The sequence below is a fragment of the Salmo salar genome, chromosome ssa24 (genome assembly GCF_905237065.1).
Source record: "Salmo salar chromosome ssa24, Ssal_v3.1, whole genome shotgun sequence".
NCBI classification, from domain to species: domain Eukaryota; kingdom Metazoa; phylum Chordata; class Actinopteri; order Salmoniformes; family Salmonidae; genus Salmo; species Salmo salar.
In genome coordinates this window covers 24,252,576-24,280,570 of record NC_059465.1, presented here as the reverse complement: position 1 = coordinate 24,280,570, position 27,995 = coordinate 24,252,576, and the positions used below count along the sequence as shown (strand labels likewise).

The window sequence follows — 27,995 nt, the reverse complement described above, 5'->3', positions numbered from 1 at the left end:
ACACAAACACAACTTTGAACCTTGGGTCAAATACCAGAAGAAGACTGGACAGACTGATAGATCAGCTGAGAGGTGTTCACATTTCCATGAACATAACAGGAGTGAGGTAAGGGATAAACCCCCCAAGATTTGGGGGGGTTTGTGTTTGGTAGTAGGCAGCAAAATCTTTCTCACCATCATCAGATTTAGCCTAAACATTTAGGATATGATATGTATGTAGCCTACTACATTTCGAATCTGGACTTTTATTGAATAATCATATCATATCTGAACTTAATCAGATTTTTTCTAAATACATAATTCTCTACTTTCCTCTAGTCTGTGTGTTGAGATTTAGACACATAATAATTCAAATTGGGAAATCAATCATCATGGTGTCTGTATTTCATGTGATTGTGAGATGCAGGTTAGCATAGCATATTGATTGAGAGGTTAATATTCAACTATTTAGTCTATGACCTTAAAACACAAGAGCTCCTATCATCTGTCTTTTCATTTGCTTTACTGTCCTGGCACGAATAAATTCACTACCACAGCACAGGTTAATTTGGGACATTAGAACTTTAGATGCATTACGGATTACCAGCTTTTCTGTCTCTAAATTGCAAATGTCTGGACGCGATGAGTGACATGTTTCATTTTGAGTCAGGGCATATTGCTGACAAAAGCACTAAAGACCTCAGTTCATTTTCAAAATGGAAATCTCTCCTCCAGTAATGGATTCCATTCAGTATGATCAATTTGGTACGTCTGACATTGAAAGTAACCACAGTCAGCTGAAAATCATCCCACAAAGAGGTAAACTAATCTATTTTAATCAATATCTGTTAATGTGCCTTCATATTCCATGTAATTTTCTCCATGAACAGTGGCAAGAAAAAGTATGTGAACCCTTTGGAATTACCTGGATTTCTGCATACATTTTACATAACATTTTATCTGATCTTCATCTAAGTCACAATAATAGACAAACACAGTGTGCTTAAACTAATAACACACATATTATTGTATTTTTCTTGTCTATGTTGAATACATCATTTAAACATTCACAGTGTAGGTTGGAAAAAGTATGTGAACCCCTCGGCTAATGACTTCTCCAAAAGCTAATTGGAGTCAACTAACCTGGAGTCGAATCAATGAGACGAGATTGGAGATTTTGGTTAGAGCCCCATTAAAAAACACTCACAAAATTTCAGTTTGTTATTCACAAAAAAACATTGCCTGATGTGAACCATGCCTCGAACAAAAGAGATCTCAGAAGACCTAAGATTAAGAATTGTTGCCTTGCATAAAGCTGGAAAGGGTTGCAAAAGTATCTCTAAAAGACAGTCTACGGTAAGACAAATTGTCTATAAATTGAGAAATTTCAGCACTGTTGCTACTCTCCCTAGGAGTGGCCGTCCTGCAAAGATGACTGCAAGAGCACAGCGCAGAATGCTCAATGAGGTTAAGAAGAATCCTACAGTGAGGGAAAAAAGTATTTGATCCCCTGATGATTTTGTACGTTTGCCCACTGACAAAGTAATGATCAGTCTATAATTTTAATGGTAGTTTTATTTGAACAGTGAGAGACAGAATAACAACAAAAAAATCCAGAAAAACGCATGTGAAAAATGTTATAAATGGATTTGCATTTTAATGAGGGAAATAAGTATTTGACCCCCTCTCAATCAGAAAGATTTCTGGCTCCCAGGTGTCTTTTATACAGGTAACGAGCTGAGATTAGGAGCACACTCTTAAAGGGAGTGCTCCTAATCTCATCTTGTTACCTGTATAAAAGACACCTGTCCACAGAAGCAATCAATCAATCAGATTCCAAACTCTCCACCATGGCCAAGACCAAAGAGCTCTCCAAGGATGCCAGGGACAAGATTGTAGACCTACACAAGGCTGGAATGGGCTACAAGACCATCGTCAAGCAGCTTGGTGAGAATGTGACAACAGTGATTATTCGCAAATGGAAGAAACACAAAAGAACTATCAGTCTCCCTCGGCCTGGGGCTCCATGCAAGATCTCACCTCGTGGAGTTGCAATGATCATGAGAACGGTGAGGAATCAGCCCAGAACTACACGGGAGGATCTTGACAATGATCTCAAGACAGCTGAGACCATAGTCACCAAGAAAACAATTGGTAACACACTACGCCGTGAAGGACTGAAATCCTGCAGCGCCAGCAAGGTCCCCCTGCTCAAGAAAGCACATATACATGCCCATCTGAAGTTTGCCAATGAACATCTGAATGATTCAGAGGACAACTGGGTGAAAGTGTTGTGGTCAGATGAGACCAAAATGGAGCTCTTTGGCATCAACTCAACTCGCCGTGTTTGGAGGAGGAGGAATGCAGCCTATGAACCCAAGAAAACCATCCCCACCGTCAAACATGGAGGTGGAAACATTATGCTTTAGGGGTGTTTTTCTGATAAGGGGACAGGACAACTTCACCGCATCAAAGGGACGATGGACGGGGCCATGTACTGTCAAATCTTGGGTGAGAACCTCCTTCCCTCAGCCAGGGCATTGAAAATGGGTCGTGGATGGGTATTCCAGCATGACAATGACCCAAAACACACGGCCAAGGCAACAAAGGAGTGGCTCAAGAAGAAGCACATTAAGGTCCCGGAGTGGCCTAGCCAGTCTCCAGACCTTAATCCCATAGAAAATCTGTGGAGGGAGCTGAAGGTTCGAGTTGCCAAACGTCAGCCTCGAAACCTTAATGACTTGGAGAAGATATGCAAAGAGGAGTGGGACAAAATCCCTCCTGAGATGTGTGCAAACCTGGTGGCCAACTACAAGAAACGTTTGACCTCTGATTGCCAACAAGGGTTTTGCCACCAAGTACTAAGTCATGTTTTGCAGAGGGGTCAAATACTTATTTCCCTCATTAAAATGCAAATCAATTTATAACATTTTTGACATGTGTTTTTTCTGGATTTTTTTGTTGTTATTCTGTCTCTCACTGTTCAAATAAACCTACCATTAAAATTATAGACTGATCATTTCTTTGTCAGTGGGCAAACGTACAAAATCAGCAGGGGATCAAATACTTTTTTCCCTCACTGTAAAGTGTCAGCTAAAGACACAGAAATCTCTGGAAGATGCTAACATCTCTGTTGACGAGTCTACGATACGTAAAACTGTCCGCCCTGACCTGAGAGAGCCTTTTTATGTCTCTATTTAGGTTTGGTCAGGGTGTGATTTGGGTGGGCATTCTGTGTCCGTGTTTCTATGTTTGGGATTTCTTTGTTTCGGCCGGGTATGACTCAATCAGGAACAGCTGTATATCGTTGTTGCTGATTGGGAGTCATACTTAGGCAGCCTGTTTTTCCTTTGTGTTTTGTGGGTAGATGTTTTCTGTATAGCTACTTTGCCTTATGGAACTGTGTAGTCGATGTTTTGTTTATTTTGTAAGTGTTCACTTTTCTTAAATATTAAAAAAGATGAGCATTCATATTCCCGCTGCGTTTTGGTCCTGTGTTCACGACGACCGTTACAAAAACACTAAACAAGAATGGTGTTCATTGGAGGACTCCACGGAAGAAGCCACTGCTGTCCAAAAAAAACATTGCTGCATGTCTAAAGTTTGCAAAAGAGCACCTGGATGTTCCTCAGTGCTACTGGCAAAATATTCTTTGGACAGATTAAACTAAAGTTGTGTTGTTTGGAAGGAACACACAAGACTATGTGTGGAGAAGAAAAGCACAGCACACCAACATCAACACCTCATCCAAACTGTAAACTATGGTGGGGCTGCTTTGCTGCCTCAGGGCCTGGACAGCTTGCTATCATCGATGGAAAAATGAATTCCCAAGTTTATCAAGACATTTTGCAGGAGAATGTAAGGCTATCTGTTAACCAATTGAAGCTCAACAGAAGTTAGGTGATGCAACAGGACAACAACCCAAAAGACAGAAGTAAATCAACAATAGAATGGCTTGAACAGAAGTGGCCCAGTCAGTCCTGACCTCAACCCGATTGAGATGCTGTGGCAGGACCTCAAGAGAGTGGTTCACACCAGACATCCCAAGAATATTGTGGAACTGATAAAGTTTTGTAAAGAGGAATGGTCCAAAATTCCTCCTGACCGTTGTGCAGGTCTGATCCGCAACTACAGAAAACGTTTGGTTCAGGTTATTGCTGCCAAAGGAGGGTTAACCTGTTATTAAATCCAAGGGTTCATGTACTTTTTCCAACCTGCACTGTGAATGTTTACACAGTGTGTTCATTAAAGACATGAAAAATTATAATTGTTTATGTGTTATTAATTTAAGCAGACTGTGATTGTCTATTGTTGTGACTTAGATGAAGATCAGATAAAATGTTACGACCAATTTATGCAGAAACCCTGGTAATTCTAAAGGGTTCACATACTTTTTCTTCCCACTGTATATTATTTCAGGTATGCAGAGCAGGGTCGTTCATCTCCTGTATGGTGTCTTGGTGCTTCTCCTGTTGATACTACTGCTGATAACTGGACTAAAATGTAAGGCTTGTGTAACGGTTGTCGTCGGGGATAGAGGACCAAAACGCAGCAGGAATGTGGATGCTCATCTTGTTAATTCATTTTTAAATCAAGAGAACACCAAAATAACAAAAACGAAGAACTCACAAACAACAAAACAGTCTTGTCATGCTCACACAGGCAAAACAAGAAACAACCTCCCACAAATTACAAACACACCCTAATATATAGGACTCTCAATCAAAGGCAACTAGACAACCCCTGCCTCCAATTGAGAGTCCACACCCCAATTAACTAAACATAGAAACAGTCTAACTAGAAAGAACATAGAAATAGACTAACAGAGCAGTGACCAAAAAAAACTGAAATAATAAATCAAACACCCTACTACATAAACCATCACCCCGAAACACATAAACAAAATACCCTCTGCCATGTCCTGACCAAACTACAATAGCAAATAATCTTATTACTGGTCAGGACGTGACAGCTTGCTTAATTGTACAGTTCATTTATCATTCAAGGGGACCAAAAGACAAATCAAATTGTATTGTTAAACTCTCTATTTAATTTCCACCAATTCATAATTTCATATTTTTTTCTTCAATCAATTCTTCCTCCATTTTCCTAAGTCTCTCAGTTAAACCAAGCGATAGTTGATGTCCATCTTTACCTTGAGTCCCTGAACAAGACTGTGATGAGTGCTTGTGCCACATCTTCCAGTTCAGGTACAGTGATGTATAAAGGCTTTTATTACTAAAGGACTAATAAACCTCAGAGTCTTGTTGAAGGGCTATATATTATATTAGACATGTACACTCCCCTCCTGTATTTATTTGGACAGTGAAGCTATAAAAAAAAATACTCTAACGAAGTATTTTGGATTTGAGATCAAATGTTTCATATGAGGCGACAGTACAGAATATCCCCTTATACTGTATCTGAGGGTATTTTCATACATATTTGTTTTACCTTTTAGAAATAAAAGCACTTTATGTATCTAGTCCCCTCATTTGAAGTATTCATAAGTATTTGGACAAATTCACTTCTAGTGCATTAAAGTAGTCAAAAGTGTAGTACTTGGTCCCATATTCCTGGCACGCTTTTGACTACAAACTTGTTGGATGCATTTGCAGTTTGTTTTGGTTGTGTTTCTGTTTCAGAATATGTTTTGCCCAATAAGAACTGAATGGAGAATCATGTATTGTGTCATTTTGGAGTCACTTTTATTATAAGACTAAAATATGTGGATGCTACCATGATTATGGATAATCGTGAATAATGGTGAGTAAGAAAGTTACAGAGGCACAAAGATCAATAACCCCTGTTATTGTAATGGTAAGAGGTTAGCATGTCTACGGAGTATGATATTTGTGTAACCTTCTCACTTATCATTATTCACGATTCATTCAGGACAATCCATAATCATGGTAGCATCCACATTATGTGTTTAGAAACATACTATATTATTATTTACAATAAAAGTAACTCCAAAATTACACAGTATTTATTATTATTATTTATTTTATTGGGCACCAAATAATCTTAAAACACAACCAAAACAAACAGCAAATGGATTCAACACGTTTGTAGAGTCACAAGTTTGATGTAATAATTGCCTGCTAAGAATATGAGACCAAAAAGTACACTTTTGACTACTTTAATACACATATAAGTGAATTTGTCCAAAATTCCTCCCCTAAAATGGGGGGACTATGTACAAAAACTGCTGTAAATACCCTAAAATTAAAGCTGACAGTCTGCACTTTCAGACCGTATCATTTCAAATCCAAAGTGCTGGAATACAGAGCCAAAACAACAAAAAATGTGTCACTGTCCCAATACTTTTGGAGCACAATGTATGTACTATTCCATAGGGAGTGTCAGAACAACCACTAACGTATGGAATGGCATTATGATCACCTGTGGGAAGAAAATTATATTTCAGAACTCCATTAGCCAGATCAAAGACTGCCCCATTGTTTCAGACATGACCTGATTTGTATGTGTACATGGGGAATGTGTGTACTAAGCTAACATATGAAATTGTTTAAAATGGTCATACCATAGATAATTTAGATAGCCCTGTAGGTATATACAGTTGAAGTCGGAAGTTTACATACACCTTAGCCAAATTCATTTAATCTCAGTTTTTCACAATTCCTGACATTTAATTCTGTTAAAAATTCTCTATTTTAGGTCAGTTAAGATCCCCATTTTATTTTAAGAATGTGAAATGTCAGAATAATAGTAGAGAGAATGATTTATTTCAGCTTTTATTTCTTTCATCACATTCCCAGTGGGTCAGAAGTTTACATACACTCAATTAGTATTTGGTAGCATTGCCTTTAAATTGTTTAACTTGGATAAAATGTTTCGGGTAACCTTCCACAAGCTTCCCACAATAAGTCGGGTGAATTTTGGCCCATTCCTCCTGACAGAGCTGGTGTAACTGAGTCAGGTTTGTAGGCCTCCTTGCGCACACACACTTTTTCAGTTCTTCCCACAAATTTTCTATAGGATTGAGGTCAGGGCTTTGTGATGGCCACTCCAATACCTTGACTTTGTTGTCCTTAAGCCATTTTGCCACAACTTTGGAAGTATGCTTGGGGTCATTGTTCATTTGGAAGACCCATTTGCGACCAAGCTTTAACTTCCTGACTGATGTCTTGAGATGTTGCCTTAATATATCCACATAATTTTCTTCCCTCATGTTACCATCTATTTTGTGAAGTGCACCACTTCCTCCTGCAGCAAATCACCCCCACAACATGATGCTGCCACCCCCGTGCTTCACGGTTGGGATGGGGTTCTTCGGCTTGCAAGCATCCCCCTTTTTCCTCCAAACATAACGATTGTCATTATGGCCAAACAGTTCTATTTTTGTTTCATCAGACCAGAGGATATTTCTCAAAGAAGTACAATCTTTGTCCCCATGTGCAGTTGCAAACCATAGTCTGGCTTTTTTATGGCAGTTTCGGAGCAGTGGCTTCTTCCTTGCTGAGCAGCCTTTCAGGTTATGTCGATATAGGACTCGATTTACTGTGGATATAGATACTTTGGAACCTCTTTCCTCCAGCATCTTCACAAGGTCCTTTGCTGTTGTTCTGGGATTGATTTGCACTTTTCGCACCAAAGTATGTTCATCTCTAGGAGACAGAACGTGTCTCCTTCCTGAGCGGTATGGCGGCTGCGTGGTCCCATGATGTTTATACTTGCGTACTATTGTTTGTACAGATGAACGTGGTACCTTCAGGCGTTTGGACATTTCTCCCAAGGATGAACCAGACTTGTGGAGGTCTACAATTTTTTTTCTGAGGTCTTGGCTGATTTCTTGTGATTTTCCCATGATGTCAAGAAAAGAGGCACTGAGTTTGAAGGTAGGCCTTGAAATACATCCACAGGTACACCTCCAATTGACTCAAATGATGTCAATTAGCCTATCAAAAGCTTCTAAAGTCATGACATAATTTTCTGGAATTTTCCAAGCTGTTTAAAGGCACAGTCAACTTAGTGTATGTAAACTTCTGATCCACTGGAATTGTAATACAGTGAATTATAAATTAAATATTGTTTGTGTCATGCACAAAGTAAATGTCTTAACTGACTTGCCAAAACCATAGTTTGTAAACATGAAATTTGTGGAGTGGTTGAAAAAAGAGTTTTAATAACTCAAACCTAAGTGTATGTACTTCCGACTTCAACTGTATATACTTATTTTAGATTATTTGATAAAATATTGAATTTGGCCTTTACTACTGTAGACCATGGAAACACATTGAATAATACATTCATAAATGGCAAAACAGACAGTCCAAAAATAAATAATAAGAAATTAGGTTTTGAATTGTCTGTCCTATATCTAGAATATATAAGAAAGTATTTCTGTTTTTTAGACACATACAGTGCATTTGGAAAGTATTCAGACCCCTTGACTGTTTTCACATTTTTGTTACTTTACAGCCTTATTCTAAAATGGATTAAATAGTTGTTTTCCCTCATCAAACTACACATAATACCCCATAATGTCAAATCAAAAACAGGCTTTTAGAAAAAACTTGAAATATGACATTTACATAAGTCCTGAGCGCTCTGGAGCAGGTTCTCTCTGTACTTTGCTCTGTTCATCTTTCCCTGATTAGTCTCCCAGTCCCTGCCGCAGAAAAACATCCGCACAGTATGATGCTGCCACCACCATGCTTCACCATAGGGATGGTATTGGCCAGGTGATGAGCAGTGCCTGGTTTCTTCCAGATGTGACACTTGACATTCAGGCCAAAGAGTTCAATCTTGGTTTCATCAGACCAGAGAATCTTGCTTCTCATGGTTTGAGAGTCTTTAGGTGCCTTTTGGCGAATTCCAAGCGGGCAGTCATGTGCCTTTTACTGAAGAGTGTCTTCCGTCTGGCCACTCTACCATAAAGGCATGATTGGTGGTGAAAGATGATTGGAATCTGTGTGGGTAGCTGGACAGGTAGAATGACTGACAGTGAAGATGAACAGGTGGTCATGGGTCAGGTGACAGAGGAATGGATGAGACTGAGGCAGGAATTCCTTTAACCATAAAGTGGTATATTTACTGGGTAGTTTGTCTGTGCTGCATAACAAAGGAAACAGAATAACATGTATCCAATCAAATTCATAATCACAAAGGTCAAATCATAACAATCATTCTCATTATTAACATAATTAGGTAATTCAGCAATTCAGGTCAATAAGAAGTCAATAGGAATCGTCGTTGAGGCATTTCGGCTCATAACTGTTCATCATAATCATGAGAATAATAATACAAATAATTCAATCAGTTATCGGTTATTTAATCTATAATCTCCATCAGTTTGATATCAGAATTGATCAGTTCAGCAAACAATAATGACGTTTCATATTTCATCCTTTCAGGTTTGTCTTCATATATACATGTAAGTTCGTTACATTTCAACCATATGTCAATGGCATAATTGGCCTGTGATGATCTGTAAGGCCGTGATCATTGTCCATTGACATAACACAATAGGTTTGAAGCATGTGCTCCAAGCCGCGCTCCACGGTAATAACTATAAACAATAACTGATGGCCCGCTCTCTCGATCGCAACAGATAGTTCAGATGAAAGGTAACAGATTCGGTGGATTCACGTTGATTCATGTACGCACAGAATGTCTGGATTAGACGGAGTTAAGGAAGAGAAAGCAGCGAGGTCTGGCGATGGCGATTCCCTCCTTTTAATGAGTTGAGATCTGTCGGACATTTCCACCTGACCTAATTAAAGCGCCCCTGGCCCAGCTGAGCAAGTGGCCATGAATTAAAGGGACGATTCCACCAACTCCATGGGCCTTTCTACAGGTGGATTGCTGCAGAGATTATAATCCTTCTGGAAGGTTCTCCCATCTCCACAGAGGAACTCTGGAGCTCTGTCAGAGTGACCATCGGGTTCTTGGTCACCTCCCTGACCAAGGCCCTTCTCTCCAGATTGCTCAGTTTGGCCGGGCGGCCAGCTCTAGGAAGAGTCATGGTGGTTCCAAACTTCTTCCATTTAAGAATGATGGAGGCCACTGTGTTCTTAGTTGACCTTCAAAGCTGCAGAAATGTTTTGGTACCCTTCCCCAGATCTGTGCCTTGACACAATCCTGTCTCGGAGCTCTACGGACAATTCCTTCAACCTCATGGCTTGGTTTTTGCTCTGACATGCACTGTCAATGGTGGGACCTAATATAAGGACAGAGGAGTTGTGAATTCTGAGATGCCATTCTGCACACCGTTGTAGTACTGTGCCGTTATTTGCCTATTTGTGGCCCGCCAGTTAGCTTGCACGATTCTTGCCATTCTCCTTTGACCTCTCATCAACTAGCTGTTTTTGCCCACAGGACTGCCGTGGACTGGATGTTTTTTGTTTGACTAGTCAGGATCGAGGCAAAGATGAACAGAGAGGCGGCAGGTAGCTTAGTGGTTAGAGTGTTGGGCCAGTAACCGGAAGGTTGTTGGATCGAATCCCCGAGCTGACAAGGTAAAAATCTGTTGTTCTTCCCCTGAACAAGGCACTGTTTTCCAGTAGGCTTTCATTGTAAATAAGAATTTGTTCTTAACTGACTTGATGAAAAGATCCTTGATGAAAACCTGCTCAAGACCTCAGACTGGGGTGAAGGTTCACCTTCCAACAGGACAATGACCCTAAGGACACAGGCAAGACAACACAAGAGTGGCTTCGGGACAAGTCTCTGAATGTCCTTGAGTGGCCCAGCCACAGCCCGGACTTGAACCCGATCAAACATCTCTGGAGAAACCTGAAAATAGCTGTGCAGCGACGCTCCCCATCCAACCTGACAGAGCTTGAGAGGATCTGCAGAGAAGAATGGGAGAAACTCCCCAAACACAGTTGTGCCAAGCTTTTAGCGTCATACCCAAGAGGACTCAAGACTGTAATCGCTGCCAAAGGTGCTTCAACAAGTAAAGGGTCTGAATACTTATGTAAATGTGATATCTGTTTTTATTTGTAATACATTTGCAAAAATGTCTAAAAACCTATTTTTGCTCTGTCAGATTGATGAGGGGAAAAAAACTATTTTATCAATTTTATAATAAGGCTGTAACGTAACAAATGTGGAAAAAGTCAGGGGGTCTGAATACTTTCCGAAGGCACTGTATATCAGTGGATAACATTGTAGATGCTTTGTTCATAATCTCTCACTCCTTCCTTCATTCATTATCTTACTCTTGTGCCTTTCAGACCCAGCTACTATCAACCATCACTATTATGATGAATATCAGCTTCCAGTGAGAGGTAAGTGACTTATTGGTAGCAGTGGCGGTTCTTGACCATTTCAACTGGGGGGGCCAAGCTGGGGCCAGTTGTACTATTAGAGGGGCCAGTTACATTAGACGTTATTGTTGTCATATCGTTTTCTTCACTGCATTGCAGGCATTAGCAGGCAAAAGACCATGTTCATAATCATCATCGTTGCCACTGTCTAATAACGGATGTAAAAAAAGAACGATAGCAAAAATCTGTTATGTAAAAATGATTTCATACTCCACATTTAGGGGGGCCACAAGGGGGTCCAAAATTGTTGTCACAGGGGCACTGGCCCCCCCCTGGCTCCCCCCCCAGAACCGCTAGTGATTGGTAGATAAAGTCCATCCCTATCCATTGTGCAAAACATTGTGTCCTCCTCAGGAACTTGTAGTGAAGAATGGTGGTCTTTCCAGGATAGCTGCTACCTGGCATCAAAAAGGAAGCTCAACTGGAACAGTGCAGAGGAAAAATGTATTGAGCTAGGAGCACACCTGCTTGTTCTTAACAGTGAGGATGAGCTGGTAAGGCCAAGGAAGTGAAGCAGTATTGGTCTCATATCAAGAGCTGTGGGCTATGTTAAATATTCTCTATTTGTGCTGTTTAGGACTACATCTCCCAAGTGATTGATGCAGGAGAGAGATACTGGGTTGGGCTTGTGGAGAGAACACAAGAGGGCCACTGGACCTGGGTGGATGGAACTGACTACAAATCAGTTCCACAGTAAGGGAGTACTGGGATGATGAGAGTAGGGCAGCGGAGGCTGGTGGGAGGACAGGCTCAGTGTAATGACTGGAATGGAATGGTACCAAACACACCACACACATCAAACACATGAAAAAAAACTTGTTTGACTCCATTCTATTGATTCCATTCCAGCCATTACAGTGAGCCCATCCTCCTATAGCTCCTCCCACCAGCCTCCTCTGGAGTAGGGATATTTGTATTACATCCTAAAAACACAGTCATCAGACATTATAATTAAGCTATAAGGCCTAAGGGGATGTGATATATGGCCAATATACCACGGCTAAGGGCTGTTCTTATGCACGACGCAGCGCAGAGTGACTGGGTACAGCCCTTAGCTGTGGTATTTTGGCCATATACCACAAACCCCCGAGATGCCTTATTGCTATTATAAACTGGTTACCAACCTAACCAGAGCAGTAAAAATATATGTTTTGGCATGCAAGTGGTATACCACGGCTGTCAGCCAATCAGCATTGAGGGCTGGAACCACCCAGTTTATAATAGGTAATATCCTTCCCTCTACTGTCTTTGCTCAGCTTCTGGGATAAAGGGCAGCCAGACGACTGGCACGTTGGTGTGAGTGGAGAGGACTGTGGACAGCTTCATGACGGTCCACACAGACGACGCAAGCTGTGGAATGATGCAGACTGCAACCTAATGTACAATTACATCTGTGAGGCAAAGGGGAAATGAGAAACAGTAGACCCATGCTTGCCATTGACACATGAGCTGTAAGCTATGCCAGTGCTGCCTGACTGATATAACATGACAGTCTCAGGATACAGGAGAAAGGATGGTTTTCTTTCAGTGACTTTATAACAATCACAAATGATGGTATTGAGCATAAGAAGCACACAGTGTATAACGTGAGGTTATACAGAATAATGTTTAATTAAACCTTGGTATGTCAGAATTTAATAGCTTTCTTGGAGGTCTTTTCATCAGATATTTTTCCAGTTCAGCATCCACTCTATCTGTGGGTGTATATGAATAGCAATAACCATTACAGAGGCACATATTGGATGTGCAGGTTATGTCCTGGTTTCCCGTGCATTTCCATACTAGCAGTGCTCACTGGGAAGGTGCGCATGCTCTGGGTTGTACCCCGCCTTCTCAAAGCACATGGCTGCTTTTCTGTCACACTCGCAGATAAACATCTCACATGGATTGTTGTTTTCTGTATGAGAGAGAGACAGAAGAAAAAGTAAGGAGGCGGGAGGGGAAGAAGAGGGAAAATTGAGAAGGAGAAAGATGGGTAATGGTAAATGGTAAATTTCAAGGGGGAAGGAAAATAGAGCTTCTCCAATTTAAAAGATGCAGAGGACTAGACCATCCTAAAGGGGGTGCTGTTGCAGAATAAAAGTTATATTTTGACAAAGGGACTGTTTTTGAATCCTATAGTTAGGCTGATCACACTCGCCTTTGCAGGTGACAGTCTTAGAGGCTCTGTCACACTGGTAGCTATATATTTCAGTGTAAGGGTTGTCAAAGATGCCCCAGCAATCCTCATGTTGCATGGAATCAGAGTAGCAGTAGTCATGAACCTGACAGCATCTGGAACACACAGAGGGCATCTGTTTCAATACAAGTATAATGACTGACTTCCCGTTAAAGCTAATGTATACACCCCCCCCCACACACACACACACACACACACACACACACACACACACACACACACACACACACACACACACACACACACACACACACACACACACACACACACACACACACACACACACACACACACACACACACACACACACACACAGTGTAACTCCCGCCATCCACCTACACCGTGTACACAACCTCCAGGTTCAAATTCATCCTCTTCTCAGATTCTTGCCGTGTTCAACACCCCTGACCCCATCCTCCCCTCCCTGACTGCGTACCTGTCCAGATCATCCACAGGTGTGCCTGAGCCTCCCTTCCCACAGTAGCAGCCATAGTCAGCGTAGTCCAGCACAGGCCAGCTGCTAGGGTTGACACAGACGATCATCGCTCTGAACTGCCATAGTGCCCATGGGCTGGGTTCATGCACCGCCAGCACTGAAACACACGAGGGGCCACGTCTCAGACAGACAGAGCACATTCAAATATCTACACCGGACATTACCATTTTTATATCAGAAACAAATAAAAACTAGTGAATCACTCAAATGGAACCATACAGCATCATGGTTGAACTGGGAAACGTCACATTCTAGGCAACTGACTGGTGAGCCCTTATTGCTTAATGTAAATGTATTTTGCATAACCAGCTGTGAGTCAAATATTTTGCAGTGCACACTGACTTAACTAAAGGAATATTTTCAGCAAAGAAAGCTATGACAGGATGACTGTACACTGCTCTGTTATTAAAAAGCATCGACAGCATCAAAGCTCTGTCTTAAAATCCAGTGTAATTAAGAATACTTACAGACAGGCAGACAGAAGGCTAACAGCAGCAGAGTGTGAGAAGACCTCATTTTGGTGATGAAGAGTATCACTGATCTGGAACGCAACTGATATATATATATAGAATCATGGCCTTTAGGGGCAGGCGTTGGATGATTAGATAAGGTGAGATACACAGTGCACAGTAAACTGCACAGACATATTTTAATAAACACTTGTGTATAGTGATAAAGGTGCATTGAATCACATTTCAATACTGGTTCCATGTTTTATTTATTTAACCTTAATTTAACCAGGTTCATCTCACTGATTAAAAATCTTTTTCAAGAGCGATAGGATAATATGCAGAAATACAGGAGACTCATTGGGTCATTGTACAAGGCTTGACTGGAGTTGTGTAATGGAAATGTGTGGGAATGTAAGCATGTGTTTTGTCATTTACACAGCTGTCTGCTGGAATGTACTTTGGAAGAACATCAGGGGAAATGCAAAATGTACCTTTCAGAGTATTAGCAAATGATATGATAGCGGGCAATGCTGGTATTTCAACCCTAACAATGACTGCTTTAAGAAAGCAATATAAAAGAGGAAAAATGACATAAATCAGTCTAATTTGATTGGATATATTTAATCCAGCCATAAAACATCCACCAGCCAATATTTCAGCTAGGAGTTGACTTACTTAAACTCTACTTTATAGACCCGAGGCTGGTATTACTCAATAGCATAACAGATCCTCTGTCATTTTAGTGTCATGTGGAAATCACATTCAACCCATGTTTTCCATTATGTGTCATATCTCATGTTTCTGTTTTGAATTTGTATCCGTGATAGCAGTAGCAATCTTGGGTAAACAAGTTTAGAACCTGAGGAAAGCATTTTAGCTGAGATATCATTCATATTCCTGGCTGTATGACACAACCCCTCCCAGTTTACCTCCCATTTTAGCACTTGTTCTCCTTGACCTCCCTTCATCTAATATAAGAGGAGGTAAGGTTGGTGGATACCCTCAATGTTTCCTCTGTCATGCATCCAAAATCCCTCCTGTTGCTGCTGACTGGTAAGCCTGTCACATTTGAATATTGATTCGAAGCTTGTTGTCCACTTTTTCACTTGCCTAAGAATATACATACAGTCGGACATGATTTCAGATAGAATAATAATCATGTGTTCCCTCTGTAACTCTTATTTGGAACCTCAATGTCAGGAATATGTGCAGTAGTGTGACTGATAGCTTCACCTCCCTCCTCTGCCAGCATATGCAGCCCATGGTTCACTGCAGCCCCAGGCTCTGTGGCAATTTGGCAAAATGATCACATGCACCCAGCCTGATGTCAACCCCTTCATGTACAATAACTATGGCTGTTGGTGTGGCTTGGGGGGGACTGGGACTCCCAGGGATGACCTGGATAGGTAACTGAATTTCATTCCACTTGTGTTAGACATCATGACCAGGTTTTTCTGTGTATCTCAGAAAACTCATTACTTTCTTCTCTCAGGTGTTGTGAGGTCCACGACCTCTGCTACCGAGCGAGCAGGCATCTTCCAGAGTGCCGTCCCATCATTGACGTCCCTTACATCAAGGTGTACATATTCTCTTGCACGAATGGGCAGGTCTCCTGTTCAGGTAACAACTGAATTGTAGAAACAATAGAATAATTTGTGGACATACATTTGCAATAAACTATACAATCTGCCCAAGCTCTATGATATTGTCAGATGCAATGATGTTTTGAAGTAAAGGTGAGGTTTCAGCTTTCTGATTATAACTGCAACTAATGTTTATCATGAGCCTAAACCTGTTTCCTCACGCCTCAGCTTCCAACGATGTGTGCCAGGCCTCAGTGTGCGAGTGTGACCGAGTCGCCGCCAACTGCTTCGCCCAGTCCACCTACAACCCTGAGAACAATAACCTAGACCCCAAAACCCACTGTATCACCTGAGCCAAGACAAATCCTCCGGAAGCAGTACGAACATCTGAAACTACAGAGCTATTCACAACTGTAGATTCACTGAATGTTTATGAATCCTGTTTCATGGATGTGTGTCATGTTTGCTGGAATGGAATTTACTGTGCCAATTAAACTGTTGACCTATTAAATGATTGAATGGCTTTCTTTTGAGTATGTGTTTGTTAGTTCTGTATTTGTATTGAACACATAGAATTCTGTGTAAGTAATAACTGGAGAATACCTGTATACAGTGCATTCAGAAAGAAATCAGACCCCTTGACTATTTCCACATTTTGTTACTTTACAGTCTTATTCTAAAACGGATTAAATAAAACATTTTCCTCAATCTACACACACAATACCTCATAATGACAAAGCAAAAACAGGTTTTTAGAAATGTTTGCAAATGTATACAAAATACAAAACAGAAATACCTTATTTACATACGGTACCAGTCAAAAGTTTGGACACACCTACTCAAGGGTTTATTTTTTTACTATTTTCTACATTGTGGAATAATAGTGAAGACATCAAAACTATGAAATAACACATATGGAATCATATAACCAAAAAAGTGTTAAACAAATCAAAATATATTTTGTTAGATTCTTCAAAGTAGCCACCCTTTGCCTTGATGACAGCATTGCTTACTCTTCGCATTCTCTCAAACAGCTTCACCTGGAATGCTTTTCCAACAGTTTTGAAGGAGTGCTGAGCACTTGTTGGCTGCTTTTCCTTCACTCTGCAGTCCAACTCATCCCAAACCATCTCAATTGGGTTGAGGTCAGGTGATTTTGGAGGCCAGGTCATCTGATGCAGCACTCCATCACTCTTCTTCTTGGTCAAATAGCCCTTACACAGCCTGGAGGTGTGTTGAGTCATTGTCCTGTTGAAAAACAAATGATAGTCCCACTAAGCGCAAACCAAATGGGATGGCATAACGCTGCAGATTGCTGTAGTAGCTACGCTGGTTAAGTGTGCCTTGAATTCTAAATAAATCACAGTGTCACCAGTAAAGCACCCCAACACCATCACACCTCCTCCTCCATGCTTCACGGTGGGAACTACACATGCGGAGATCATCCGTTCACCTACTCTGCGTCTCACAAAGACACGGCGGTTGGAACTAAAAATCTCAAATTTGAACTCATCAGACCAAATGACAGATTTCCACCGGTCTAATTTCCATTGCTCATGTTTCTTGGCCCAAGCAAGTCTCTTCTTCTTATTGGTGTCCTTTTAGTAGTGGTTCCTTTGCAGCAATTTGACCATGAAGGCCTGATTCGCGCAGTCTCCTCTGAACAGTTGATGTTGAGATGTGTCTGTTACTTGAACTCTGTGAAACATTTATTTGGGCTGCAATCTGAGGTGCAGTTAACTCTAATGAACTTATCCTCTGCAGCAGAGGTAACTCTGGGTCTTCCTTTCCTGTGGCGGTCCTCATGAGAGCCAGTTTCATCATAGCGCCTGATGGTTTTTGTGACTGCACTTGAAGAAACTTTGAAAGTTCTTGAAATTTCCGTATTGATTGACCTTCATGTCTTAAAGTAATGATGGACTGTCTTTTCTCTTTGCCTATTTGCGCTGTTCTTGCCATAATACGGACTTGATCTTTTACCAAATAGGGCTATCTTCTGTATACCACCCCTACCTTGTCAAAACACAAGTGATAGGCTCAAATGCATTAAGGAAAGAAATTCCACAAATTAACTTAAGGTACACCTGTTAATTGAAATGCATTCCAGGTGACTACCTTAAGAAGCTGGTTGAGAGAATGCCAACTGTCATCAAGGCAAAGGGTGGCTACTTTAAAGAATCTCAAGCATAAAATCTATTTTGATTTATTTAACACTTTTTTGGTTACCAGATGATTTCATATGCTTTATTTCATAGGTTTGATGTAGAAAATAGTAAAAACAAAGGAAAGCCCTTGAACTGGCAAGTGTCTTCACTGACATTTTCAACCTCTCCCTGACCTAGTCTGTAATACCCACGTTTCAAGCACACCACCATAATCCCTGTGCCCAGGAATGCGAAGGTAACCTGCCTAAATGACTACTGCCCTGTAGCCCTCACATCTGTAGCCATGAAGTGCTTTGAAAGGCTGGTCATGGCTCACACCAACATCATCATCCCAGAAACCCTAGACCCACTCCAATTCACATACCGCCCCAACAGATCGCGCAATCTCAATCGCACTCCATTCTGCCCTTTCCCACCTGGACAAAAGGAACACCTATATGAGAATGCTGTTCATTGACTACAGCTCAGCGTTCAACACCATTGTGTCCACGAAGCTCATCACTAAGCTAAGGATCCTGGGACAAAACACCTCCCTCTGCAACTGGATCCTGGACTTCCTGACGGGCACCCCCAGGTGGTAAGGGTAGGCAACAACACACCTGCCACACTGATCCTCAACACTGGTTCCCCTCAGGGGTTCGTGCTTAGTCTTCTCCTGTACTCCCTGTTCACCCATGACTGTGTGGCCAAGCACGACTCCAACACCATCATTAAGTTTGCTGATGACACAACAGTGGTAGGCCTGATCACCGACAACAATGAGACAGCCTATAGGAAAGTCAAAGACCTGTCAGTGTGGTGCCAGGCCAACACCCTCTCCCTCAATGTGAGCAAGATAAAGGAAATGATCTTGGACTACAGGAAATGGAGAGCCGAACAGGCCCCAATTTACAACGACGGGGCTGAAGTGCAGCGTGTCAAGTTCCTTGTTGTCCACATCACCAACACACGATCATGGTCTAAAACATACCAAGACAATTGTGAAGAGGGCACGACAACACCTTTTCCCACTCAGGAGACAAATAATTTGGCATGAGTCCCCAGATCCTCAAAAAGTTCTACAGCTGCACCATCGAGAGCATCCTGACCGGTTGCATCACCGCCTGGTATGGCAACTGCTCGGTATCTGACCGTAAGGTGCTACAGAGGGTATTGATCATCCTTAAGATGTTTCTACAACTTGGGAGTCCATCTGCGGTATATTAAATTCATTGGACATGATTTGGAAAGGCGCACACCTGTCTATGTAAAATCCCACAGTTGACAGTGCATGTCAGAGCAAAAACCAAACCATGAGGTCGAATACATTTTCTGTAGAGCTCCGAGACAGGATTGTGTCGAGGCACAGGTCTGGGGAACAGTACCAAAGATGTCTGCAGCATTGAAGGTTCCCAAGAACACAGTGGCCTCCATCATTCTTAAATGGAAGAAGTTTTGAATCACCAGGACTCTTCCTAGTGCAGACCGCCTAGCCAAACTGAGCAATTGGGGGAGAAGGGCCTTGGTCAGAGAGGTGACCAAGAACCCGATGGTCACTCTGACAGAGCTCCTCTGTGGAGATGGGAGAACCTTCCGGAAGGACAACCATCTCTAGAGCACTCTACCAATCAGGCCTTTATGGTAGAGTGGTCAGACGGAATCCACTCCTTAGTAAAAGGCCCGCTTGGCGTTTACAAAAAGGCACCTAAAGGACTCTGACCATGAGAAACAAGATTCTCTGGTCTGATGAAACCAAGATTGAACTCTTTGGCCTGAATGCCAAACGTCACATCTGGAAGAAACCTGGCACCATCCCTACGGTGAAGCATGTTGGTAACAGCAGCATCATCCTGTCGGGATGTTTTTCAGCGGCAGGGACTGGGAGACTAGTAAGGAGCGAGGGAAAGATGAACAGAGCAAAGTACAGAGAGTTCATTGATGAAAACCTGCTCCAGAGCGCTCAGGACCTCAGAGTGGTGCAAAGGTTCACATTCCAACAGAACAACGACCCTAAGCACACAGCCAGGACAACGCAGGAGTGGCTTCAGGACAAATCTCTGATTGGCCTTGAGTGGTCCAGCCAGAGCCCAGACTTGAACCCGATCGAACGTCTCTGATGAAACCTGAAAATAGCTGTACAATGATGCTCCCCATCCATCCTAACAGAGCTTGAGAGGATCTGCAGAGAATAAATGGGAGAAACTCCCCAAATACAGGTGCCAAGCTTGTAGCGTCATACCCAAGAATAACTCTACCTACATGTACATATTACCTCAATTACCTTGACTAACTGGTGCCCCCACACATTGACTCTGTACCGGTACCCCCTGTATATAGTCTCGTTATTTTACTGCTGCTCTTTAACCACTTGTTAATTTTATTTCTTATTCATATTTTTATAAATGCATTGTTGGTTAGGGGCATGTAAGTAAGAATTTCACTGTAAGGTCTACACCTGATGTATTCGGCGCATGTGACTATTAAAATTTGATTTGAGGCTGTAATTGCTGCCAAAGGTGCTTCAACAAAGTACTGAGTAAAGTTTCTGAATACTAATGTAAATATGATATCCGTTATTTTTTTTTATACATTGCTAAAATTTCTAAAAACCTGTTTTTGCTTTGTCATTACGGGGTAGTCTGTAGATTGACGAGGGGGAAAAAACCATTTAATCAATTTTCGAATAACAAAAATGTGGAAAAAGTCAAGGGTCTGAATCCTTTCCGAACGCACTGTAATATAGTTATTGGAGTGTACGAGTGGAAGTGAGATCAAAAGGTGTTAGACCAAGAATCAATATGCAAAAGCAGTCTAACAAGGTCATTTCTGGACTGAATCCAATAACTTTTTGTCCACCTTGGTGTGTATTTATATGGCTATCTTCCACTTTCTGGTGTAGTTTTGTAGCAGCTGGTTTTGTCTCACCATTACACAATGATACTTTTCCATGAACTAGGATGATAAGTTTCTGTTTGGCAAATGCAGGTCTTTTTCCATGAGCTAATATGAAGATATCTGAACAGAACATTTTAACTCTTAAAGGTCAAGTGGTCATACTATTTACAAATCATCTGAGATAGAGAGAAGTTTAATCATCGATATAAAAAACAGAATTATACAAGAATAGATTTGAAATGTTTCTAGGCAGGAAGCACATGATGGTATGATTAGATCGGCTTGTACAGAAGTGTGGTCACATACTTCTTTTTGTAGCGGTGGGTTGCGCTAAGAACCATCACCCCATCCTGAAAGAAAAGAAAATAGACATGGATCAGGCAGGAATGTCTTGAGATGCAGAGTTGAGGTCTATTTAACACAGGATTTGATTTGCTCTATTCCATGTCAAATTCAACAGGGAATGTAATTGACCCCATCTCTGCTGAGGTGTCTGGTCTAGTGAGGAAACAAATGAGTTGAGAGCAGCAATGATTTACCTTGATGGAGAGGGCATAGAGATGGTTGAGCATCACATGGTTGGGCTCTGGAAGAAGGGCTGGGTCACACTGTTCAGGATATGGAAAACAAACAATTAGCACTAAGAAATTGACACCAATCAGAGAAAATAAAAACATATTTCCACCATCATGACTCCCAATGAAGGTGTTCTCCAGCCTCTGAACCATCACTCACAGACACGCCAGTGTCCTTATTGAGTAGGACTTGCAGCAAGTGTGGTGGCAGGATGGGGGGGTTCTTGAGCTTGTCGCTCGTCTTGGTTAAGTATGGGTCCTGCTGGTAGGGTCCCGGAGGGGAACTCGAGAGGTCTGAAATCACAGGGACACACACAATGATTCAATGTGCAGTAAACCACCAGGTGAAATTAGGCACCTTAATTAATTTATCATCAGGAATGAAATGGCCTTCATCACTAAAATGGAGTTATAGGAAAACACAAATTATGATGGTAATCAAGCATCAGTACCTGACATGTCTGCACATTCCTGAGAATCAATCATGAGGGCATCAAACACCTCAAAGTCAGTCCTCTTCACCTGAATGACATTATTGACAGTGCCAGTTTTGGTCGTCAACACAGCCTGTGATGGATGAAATACAGTTGAAAGACTGAACACAGAGGGAATGGTATTATATCATTCCGACAGAGGGTTTGTACTCACCCCTGTCGGGTCAAGGGTCCACTGTCCATCTACACAGAACTTATACTGGTGCTCTCCCTCAGGCAAGTCCACAACCGCTGCAAAGTTGTTCTGGCTGGATCAGAAAAATATCACAATACAATCAATATTGAGCAGGAAACATCATTCAATTTCAATCAGTATCAACTATTCACATTTTGCCAAATTAAAGTGCTTTGTTGGGGTTTTCCCCAAACCTGCTCACCTTTTGTTGAGGGGAATCTTGGTGGTCCAGTTGTTGAATGATCCAGACACAAAGATCTCTTTGCCAGCGCCTGTCCAACGGAACACAGTGGGCTTGGCCTGACTGGGACATTTACTGTCACTCTCAAGGTCCCGCTGCCAGGCTAGAAACTCCTGGATCTCCTGAGGAGCCTGGCACAATTGCACTCACATTAACATCACTACACATTGAGGCCCACCGAAAACAAAAGTTGGGTATAGCCTGCCCTACAGGCAAACTTGTAAATACTTTAATGTAAATCTGAATGAATTAACCCCTTTAGACTTCACTATCTATATTTCTGTACGTTTTTAGCCTCTCGGGGGTTAAACAGGTCAGCATCATCTGTGCTGTCCATGAGAATCTTGGGCAGTGCGCCATCCTTGGCACCTTGTCCATCATCACGCTGATAGGGCCTCTCACCCTGACCTGCACTGGCCCGCTCACCACTGCTGCTGTTGTTTCCCATTCTGACTCAGCAACAACCACTGCACTGTTCATTAACACACAAGTATGAACAAATGATCAACAACAATAATACAGTCAATATAGTACACACCAGCCCTGTTATATACAAGGAACATTGACATAATGTAATATAAATATATCTTCTAATATCTGACATTTACATAAAGCTGGCCTGGTTGAACATTTAATCATTCTGAGCATTTCCTTGTTGAACAGACCCGCTTGCACCAGGGTGGGACAGCAACGTTCCTGTGTACATTAAGACCCGTGCACAGTGACGACGTGAGATATGGCTCGGAAAACATACCTCAATCCAGGGATGAGAAATGGGTTGTGCTCAGAATTGCTAACTAGGACAAAAAAACGGCAGTTTACTTAAAAACTATCCGTCGTTCAATCTACTCGGTGTAACAGTTGGGATAATGGGACAATTCGGAGTACAGCCCATTTCTCATCCCTGATTGAGGTAGGGGCCTATGTTACCAAGCCATATCTCGCGCAGGCTACACCGTGCCTTAATATACAAAGGGATGCTGTCTGACCGTAGTGCAGCTGTAAATAAGCAGGATCGAATCTGCTGGCGAATCCTCCACCAAAGCCTATTGTAATTGATTGAGGAATGGCCAAGACCAAAATGTAAGCATTTGATAAAAGATCCCCGTTTCCTGACATGACCAATACCCCTACCCCCAACACAAACATGCTCGCAAAAACAAACACCGGCGCAGACACACACTGACATTAGGTTTGCGTTTCCGTGCATAAGCAAAAACCATATGACCTACTATATATACCACCTATGGGGAAAACCTGCCTCGTTACTCAAACTTAAAAACACATCACATCCGGAAGATCCATGCCAAAGTAACATTGAAGTAGGCCTAATTGTTTTCACTTTTCTTACCTTCGTTTAATTTCTGGAAATTCTAATACTGGGAATCTACGCTATTGTATTTCCTATCGCCATTTTCCCCTGAAAGGGTAAATTGTAACCTAACCCAAAGACAGACAGACAGTAGGCTGCACAAGCACACACCTCTTCCTGTTTTCTCGCATTCGAAGTCACGCCTGTCTCGGAATGATTTTTCAGACCATTGAGTACAGTTCAATTTCAAAAACTAGTGTAACCTTTTCTAGGTCACAACAGAAAACACTACTCTGATTTAACAAACAAAATGTGAAGCTGGAGCAAATTTTAGGATTGGCCATGATGAATTCCTAGGTTTAAAAAAGGAAACGTTCAGGGCCCGGTTTCGCAAAAGCATCTTAAACCTAAATTAATTTCAGAACCATAGAATTTAGCCTTAAAGTGGCAATCAGCATTTGAAACAACACGTGAATCCGCTCCTGTTTCGGTAAAAAGCCAAGGAATGGGACTGGCGAAATGTAACAACTCTCAAATTCATAGACAGAGCTATGGATGCAAGGACTGACCATCCATGATCCCACAATTATAGTTTTAATGTTGTTGGGGCTATATAGTGCTATATAGTGTTCGTTTACATTTACTTTGTTTACCAATATTGGAGTAAAACAAGCTTATATGTTGGGCTCTGATGTGGTATGACAGTTATACAAAGCTCATGAGGCATTCAAGAATCAATGGGTAGGTCCAAGAACAGACCTGGGTTGTGTCGCTTGAATTTATGCTACGTTGCGGTTTGTGCTGAACTACACGTTTTTCCAAAACGTTATGTAGGTTCTTGAACAGACTTTGAGAAAAGTTTGCTCTGCTCGGTGGGTGTGCCGGGGTGTCGCTTGAAGCAATGAGTGACGTTTTAAAAGACAGATGTGCAATTTGAGCCCACAACCCAACCCCTGCCCGTTTTTCAACTAGTCATTCAGTACAGCACCATTTCCGTTCAATTGAACGTTCTATTACATTTGTATGTACTGAACGCAGCCCAGGGATAGGAAATTTGATTCAGCCTTGGGATTATTTTTATTGGAGCGAATGGTTGTAAAATAATTATAATAATTTGTACACTGCAAATTGACGACAATTAAACCGAAAAAGAGATAGAATTTGAAAATAACAATAATTTCATACCTGGATTGCATTGATAAACGATCACATTCTCTTTTTTTATTTGTGTGAATACTTGGGAACAGATTTCCTGAATGATTTTATTTTTGGATGAATTCCTGGTGATTCTGGTGATTCTATGTGAGTCTTTTTTTAAATTATTATTATTATTTGTTTTAATCAAAACGTTTTTTTTTTTTTTTACTTTTATTAAACTAGGCAAGTCAGTTAAGAACAAATTCTTATTTACAATGACAGCCTACCGGGAACAGTGGGTTTAGCTGCCTTGTTCAGGGGCAGAATGACAGATTTTTACCTTGTCAGCTTGGGGATTCGATCCAGAAAGTACCTGCCGCCACTTTGGGGGCCTGTCATGCCAAATAATGTCCCCCGGCCAAATAGTGTCCCCCTCTACGTCACAATGGGATTCGATAAACTATTAGCGTCTGGGTGTTGGGCAGAACCCCTAGGTCCTGGAGAACAGGAGCAGAGTTAAAGGGAACAGGGTAGGAGACAGAGATGTAAACAAGCAAACACACAGGTTACATTTTACTGTGAGAAAATTTGATGGATTAGTGCTGTCTTATAAATGCGAGATATGTACTTTTCAACACTTTTGGAAGGTATAGCCTACCTGAAGCTGGTCCCCCTCCGACTCTGAGCACAGAGAATCAGACTGATCTGAACTCGCTGGTTCTGGTGGATGGGATACCTCCTGGGTGGCTCAGACAGTCAATGGTCCTAAAGTCATTTGGAGAGGTAAATTGAAGAGGTACATTTTTATAAGCTTAGCATAACTACCATTTCTTGCTTTCTCAAATGTCAACCAAAGCTTAACATACTTTGTCTATTGGGCTTCACTGAAGTGTAGGGCGTCAGTGCTTCCAGTGGTCGACCGTCCAACTGCTCCAACTGCAGAAGATTGTTGGCTTCCACTCAGGTAACCCTAGGAAGACAAAGAGAAAAATATCAGTGTTAGGGAAACTAAAACTAGCCCCAGGTTATTTTGTGTGCAAATGCATATAGTGATGATATTTTTTATACTCACTTTATCAGACGGTGACCCCAGCTAGGAGCAAAAGAGCAGCGAGGTTTCCCCAGTCACACCTTCCTTTCGTCCTTCTTCCAAACCAAGTAATTTGTCCGGATGTCGTAGCACTTGGTCCCCTTCTTGATTCGGCTCCAGTAGCTCTCCTTCTTCTCCTGCGTCTTGTCCATGTTCAGTCTCACCTTGATTGATGACAGAAATACATGCAATTATATTTCATATTACAAATATATTTCTTACATATCTCTTGGAGGGCCAGAAAATAAATTAACAGCAGACAATCATTTTTACCTGGTCAAAAACCTCCACATCCTTCTCAGTCCGTGCCTGAAGGTAGGTGGTCCTCCAAGGTGTTCTGATCTGGTTCCACAACTTCCACCACATCCGGTGGGGTTTCAGTGATCTGAAAGTACGTTATACCGACATAGCAATAGACAAACAACAACACTAAGTCAATCACACATTTGAAAGACTATAGCATATACAATAATTGTATATAAAATTGCATTGTACTCAGAGGTAGGAAAGCGATATCTATTGACAATGTAAGATATTGAAATATGTCTGATAATGTACCATGGAATGTGTACAAAAGAAATAAAACAAACCATTGGTAACAGAATATAACCTATAACATCCATACCTGTTCCAGCGTTCATGATCTCGGTCACTCAAGATGACCTCGGGAGAACCGTGGGTGTTGAAGATGTCCACCATCACCTTGGAGGTGGCCTAGCTAGTCTTGTCATTGTTGGGTATCATACAAAGCAACATTTATTTTTGGTTCCAAGCACCCTTTTTAATGGGTTACAGAAGGGAATTGAGAGTTAAGCACGTACTCTTCCTTTACTGACCTTAATGGGTATTGCCTCCACCCACTTGGTAAAGGGATCGGTCGCCATCAGACACCAGCTGTTGCCATTCCTGGATTTCGTGAAGGGTCCAATGAGGTCAACCCCTAACATTTAAAGTGTTAGAGAGAAGATTACTTTATTCTTACCAGTATCTGTGTCATACAGTATGCAGATTTTCATATTTGTAAGGATACTGACACACACACACACACACACACACACACACACACACACACACACACACACACACACACACACACACACACGCTATAATATTGAACTCTGCTGTGGTCAAATAAAGAAACCATTACAAAACAACTTATCAGGGCAAAATTTGACACTTACTGATCATGGGCCATGGTGAAACAACTTTGATTGGCTTCAACTCCGGTGCCACAGTCTTCACCCTCAAACTTCTGGCAGGCTAGACAGGGTACTGACCTTTAAGCGAAAAGTGACAAATTGAAACATTGTGTGCTCTCTGATATGACATTCATTGAAATCATAATAATTTCAGATATAATAGAATGTGATTGATAAAAGTTTCTCACTTGCCCAGCTGTCCACCTCCTTGACAATTCCCCGGCAGAAGAAGCGTAGGTTGATTTTGGCAATCATGCACTTCACTCCGAAATGGGCATGCATCTCGGTCAGAATGGCCTCCTTCTCCTCCTCACTAGAGGACGTAGAGGGGGACACTATTTGGCCGTGGGACACTATTTGGCATGACAGACCCCTGGCATATAGCCTAGCCATACTGAATAGATACATTTTCCTTTTATTTTTAATAACATTGAATCAAGTTTTTGATAGCCTAAAATAAATAAATATGGAAATGCTGTGCAAGTGGGGTTTACACTGATAAAACATCTTTGGCACTTATCAGTCAAGTTTTAGAAGACTAATATCATGTGTCTGTCTCAGAGATAGTTGGACGACGTAACATTGTATCTGTCCCATTATGGCATCTCTGAGAGCATGGCCAGCACCATTGAGGCCATCTCCATTTTAAAGTAGTACATTTTCTTCTTCTATGACTTCTATGAGTTGGTAAACAAACTGAAAGGGTGCATACTGGAGTGTGTTGTTTGAACAGGTATAACGCCAAGG

At 41.6% G+C, this 27,995-nt stretch overlaps 4 protein-coding genes across 13 annotated transcripts; 2 read left to right on the top strand and 2 right to left on the bottom strand.

Moving 5' to 3' along the window:
- Positions 1 to 5: 5 nt before the first annotated feature.
- On the top strand, positions 6 to 12,914 carry asgrl1 (asialoglycoprotein receptor-like 1). 6 transcript variants are annotated; one of them, XM_014171744.2, is made up of 8 exons: positions 20 to 106; positions 715 to 798; positions 4,399 to 4,482; positions 5,094 to 5,189; positions 11,184 to 11,237; positions 11,631 to 11,770; positions 11,854 to 11,969; positions 12,533 to 12,914. In XM_014171744.2, exons 2-8 carry the CDS (start codon positions 717 to 719, stop codon positions 12,687 to 12,689), a joined length of 729 nt encoding a protein of 242 aa, XP_014027219.1. In that variant the 5' UTR covers positions 20 to 106; positions 715 to 716; the 3' UTR covers positions 12,690 to 12,914. The 6 variants fall into 6 exon arrangements, with proteins under 6 accessions (XP_045562586.1, XP_045562585.1, XP_014027219.1 ...); XM_045706630.1 differs by lacking the exon at positions 5,094 to 5,189 and having other exon boundaries at positions 6 to 106; XM_045706629.1 differs by lacking the exon at positions 4,399 to 4,482 and having other exon boundaries at positions 11 to 106.
- LOC106585490 (phospholipase A2) lies at positions 12,864 to 14,509 on the bottom strand. Its single transcript, XM_014171748.2, has 4 exons — positions 14,419 to 14,509; positions 13,892 to 14,048; positions 13,417 to 13,550; positions 12,864 to 13,173 (listed from the first exon to the last, which is right to left on the bottom strand). The coding sequence occupies exons 1-4, from the start codon at positions 14,465 to 14,467 to the stop codon at positions 13,058 to 13,060; spliced, it is 456 nt and encodes a 151-aa protein (XP_014027223.1). The 5' UTR covers positions 14,468 to 14,509; the 3' UTR covers positions 12,864 to 13,057.
- Positions 14,510 to 14,652: 143 nt separating this feature from the next.
- LOC106585491 (phospholipase A2, minor isoenzyme) lies at positions 14,653 to 16,497 on the top strand. The gene is made up of 4 exons (XM_014171751.2): positions 14,653 to 15,456; positions 15,653 to 15,809; positions 15,896 to 16,023; positions 16,215 to 16,497. Exons 1-4 carry the CDS (start codon positions 15,423 to 15,425, stop codon positions 16,337 to 16,339), a joined length of 444 nt encoding a protein of 147 aa, XP_014027226.1. The 5' UTR covers positions 14,653 to 15,422; the 3' UTR covers positions 16,340 to 16,497.
- A 4,705-nt stretch (positions 16,498 to 21,202) lies between these two features.
- On the bottom strand, positions 21,203 to 24,043 carry aakb1 (5-AMP-activated protein kinase subunit beta-1). 5 transcript variants are annotated; one of them, XM_014171383.2, is made up of 8 exons: positions 23,862 to 24,043; positions 22,797 to 22,982; positions 22,472 to 22,641; positions 22,249 to 22,342; positions 22,053 to 22,167; positions 21,761 to 21,894; positions 21,565 to 21,633; positions 21,203 to 21,375 (listed from the first exon to the last, which is right to left on the bottom strand). In XM_014171383.2, the coding sequence occupies exons 2-8, from the start codon at positions 22,956 to 22,958 to the stop codon at positions 21,298 to 21,300; spliced, it is 822 nt and encodes a 273-aa protein (XP_014026858.1). In that variant the 5' UTR covers positions 22,959 to 22,982; positions 23,862 to 24,043; the 3' UTR covers positions 21,203 to 21,297.
- Between the last annotated feature and the right edge of the window lie 3,952 nt (positions 24,044 to 27,995).

What these genes read in the sequence shown, in the direction of transcription:
- asgrl1 (XM_014171743.2), top strand. Translation starts at nt 696, where the DNA reads ATGGAAATCTCTCCTCCAGTAATGGATTCCATTCAGTATGATCAATTT. An exon ending in GCTGATAACTGGACTAAAAT is followed by an intron (nt 4,483 to 5,093) that starts GTAAGGCTTGTG and finishes CATTTTCCTAAG; the next exon opens with TCTCTCAGTTAAACCAAGCG. An exon ending in TGCCACATCTTCCAGTTCAG is followed by an intron (nt 5,190 to 11,183) that starts GTACAGTGATGT and finishes TGTGCCTTTCAG; the next exon opens with ACCCAGCTACTATCAACCAT.
- LOC106585490 (XM_014171748.2), bottom strand. Translation starts at nt 14,467, where the DNA reads ATGAGGTCTTCTCACACTCTGCTGCTGTTAGCCTTCTGTCTGCCTGTC. An exon ending in AGCCTTCTGTCTGCCTGTCT is followed by an intron (nt 14,049 to 14,418) that starts GTAAGTATTCTT and finishes CGTGTGTTTCAG; the next exon opens with TGCTGGCGGTGCATGAACCC. An exon ending in CCTGTGGATGATCTGGACAG is followed by an intron (nt 13,551 to 13,891) that starts GTACGCAGTCAG and finishes TGTGTGTTCCAG; the next exon opens with ATGCTGTCAGGTTCATGACT.
- LOC106585491 (XM_014171751.2), top strand. Translation starts at nt 15,423, where the DNA reads ATGCATCCAAAATCCCTCCTGTTGCTGCTGACTG. An exon ending in CCTCCTGTTGCTGCTGACTG is followed by an intron (nt 15,457 to 15,652) that starts GTAAGCCTGTCA and finishes CTCCTCTGCCAG; the next exon opens with CATATGCAGCCCATGGTTCA. An exon ending in CCCAGGGATGACCTGGATAG is followed by an intron (nt 15,810 to 15,895) that starts GTAACTGAATTT and finishes TTCTTCTCTCAG; the next exon opens with GTGTTGTGAGGTCCACGACC.
- aakb1 (XM_014171383.2), bottom strand. Translation starts at nt 22,958, where the DNA reads ATGGGAAACAACAGCAGCAGTGGTGAGCGGGCCAGTGCAGGTCAGGGT. An exon ending in AAGATTCCCCTCAACAAAAG is followed by an intron (nt 22,343 to 22,471) that starts GTGAGCAGGTTT and finishes TTTCTGATCCAG; the next exon opens with CCAGAACAACTTTGCAGCGG. An exon ending in GGAATGTGCAGACATGTCAG is followed by an intron (nt 21,895 to 22,052) that starts GTACTGATGCTT and finishes CTGTGATTTCAG; the next exon opens with ACCTCTCGAGTTCCCCTCCG.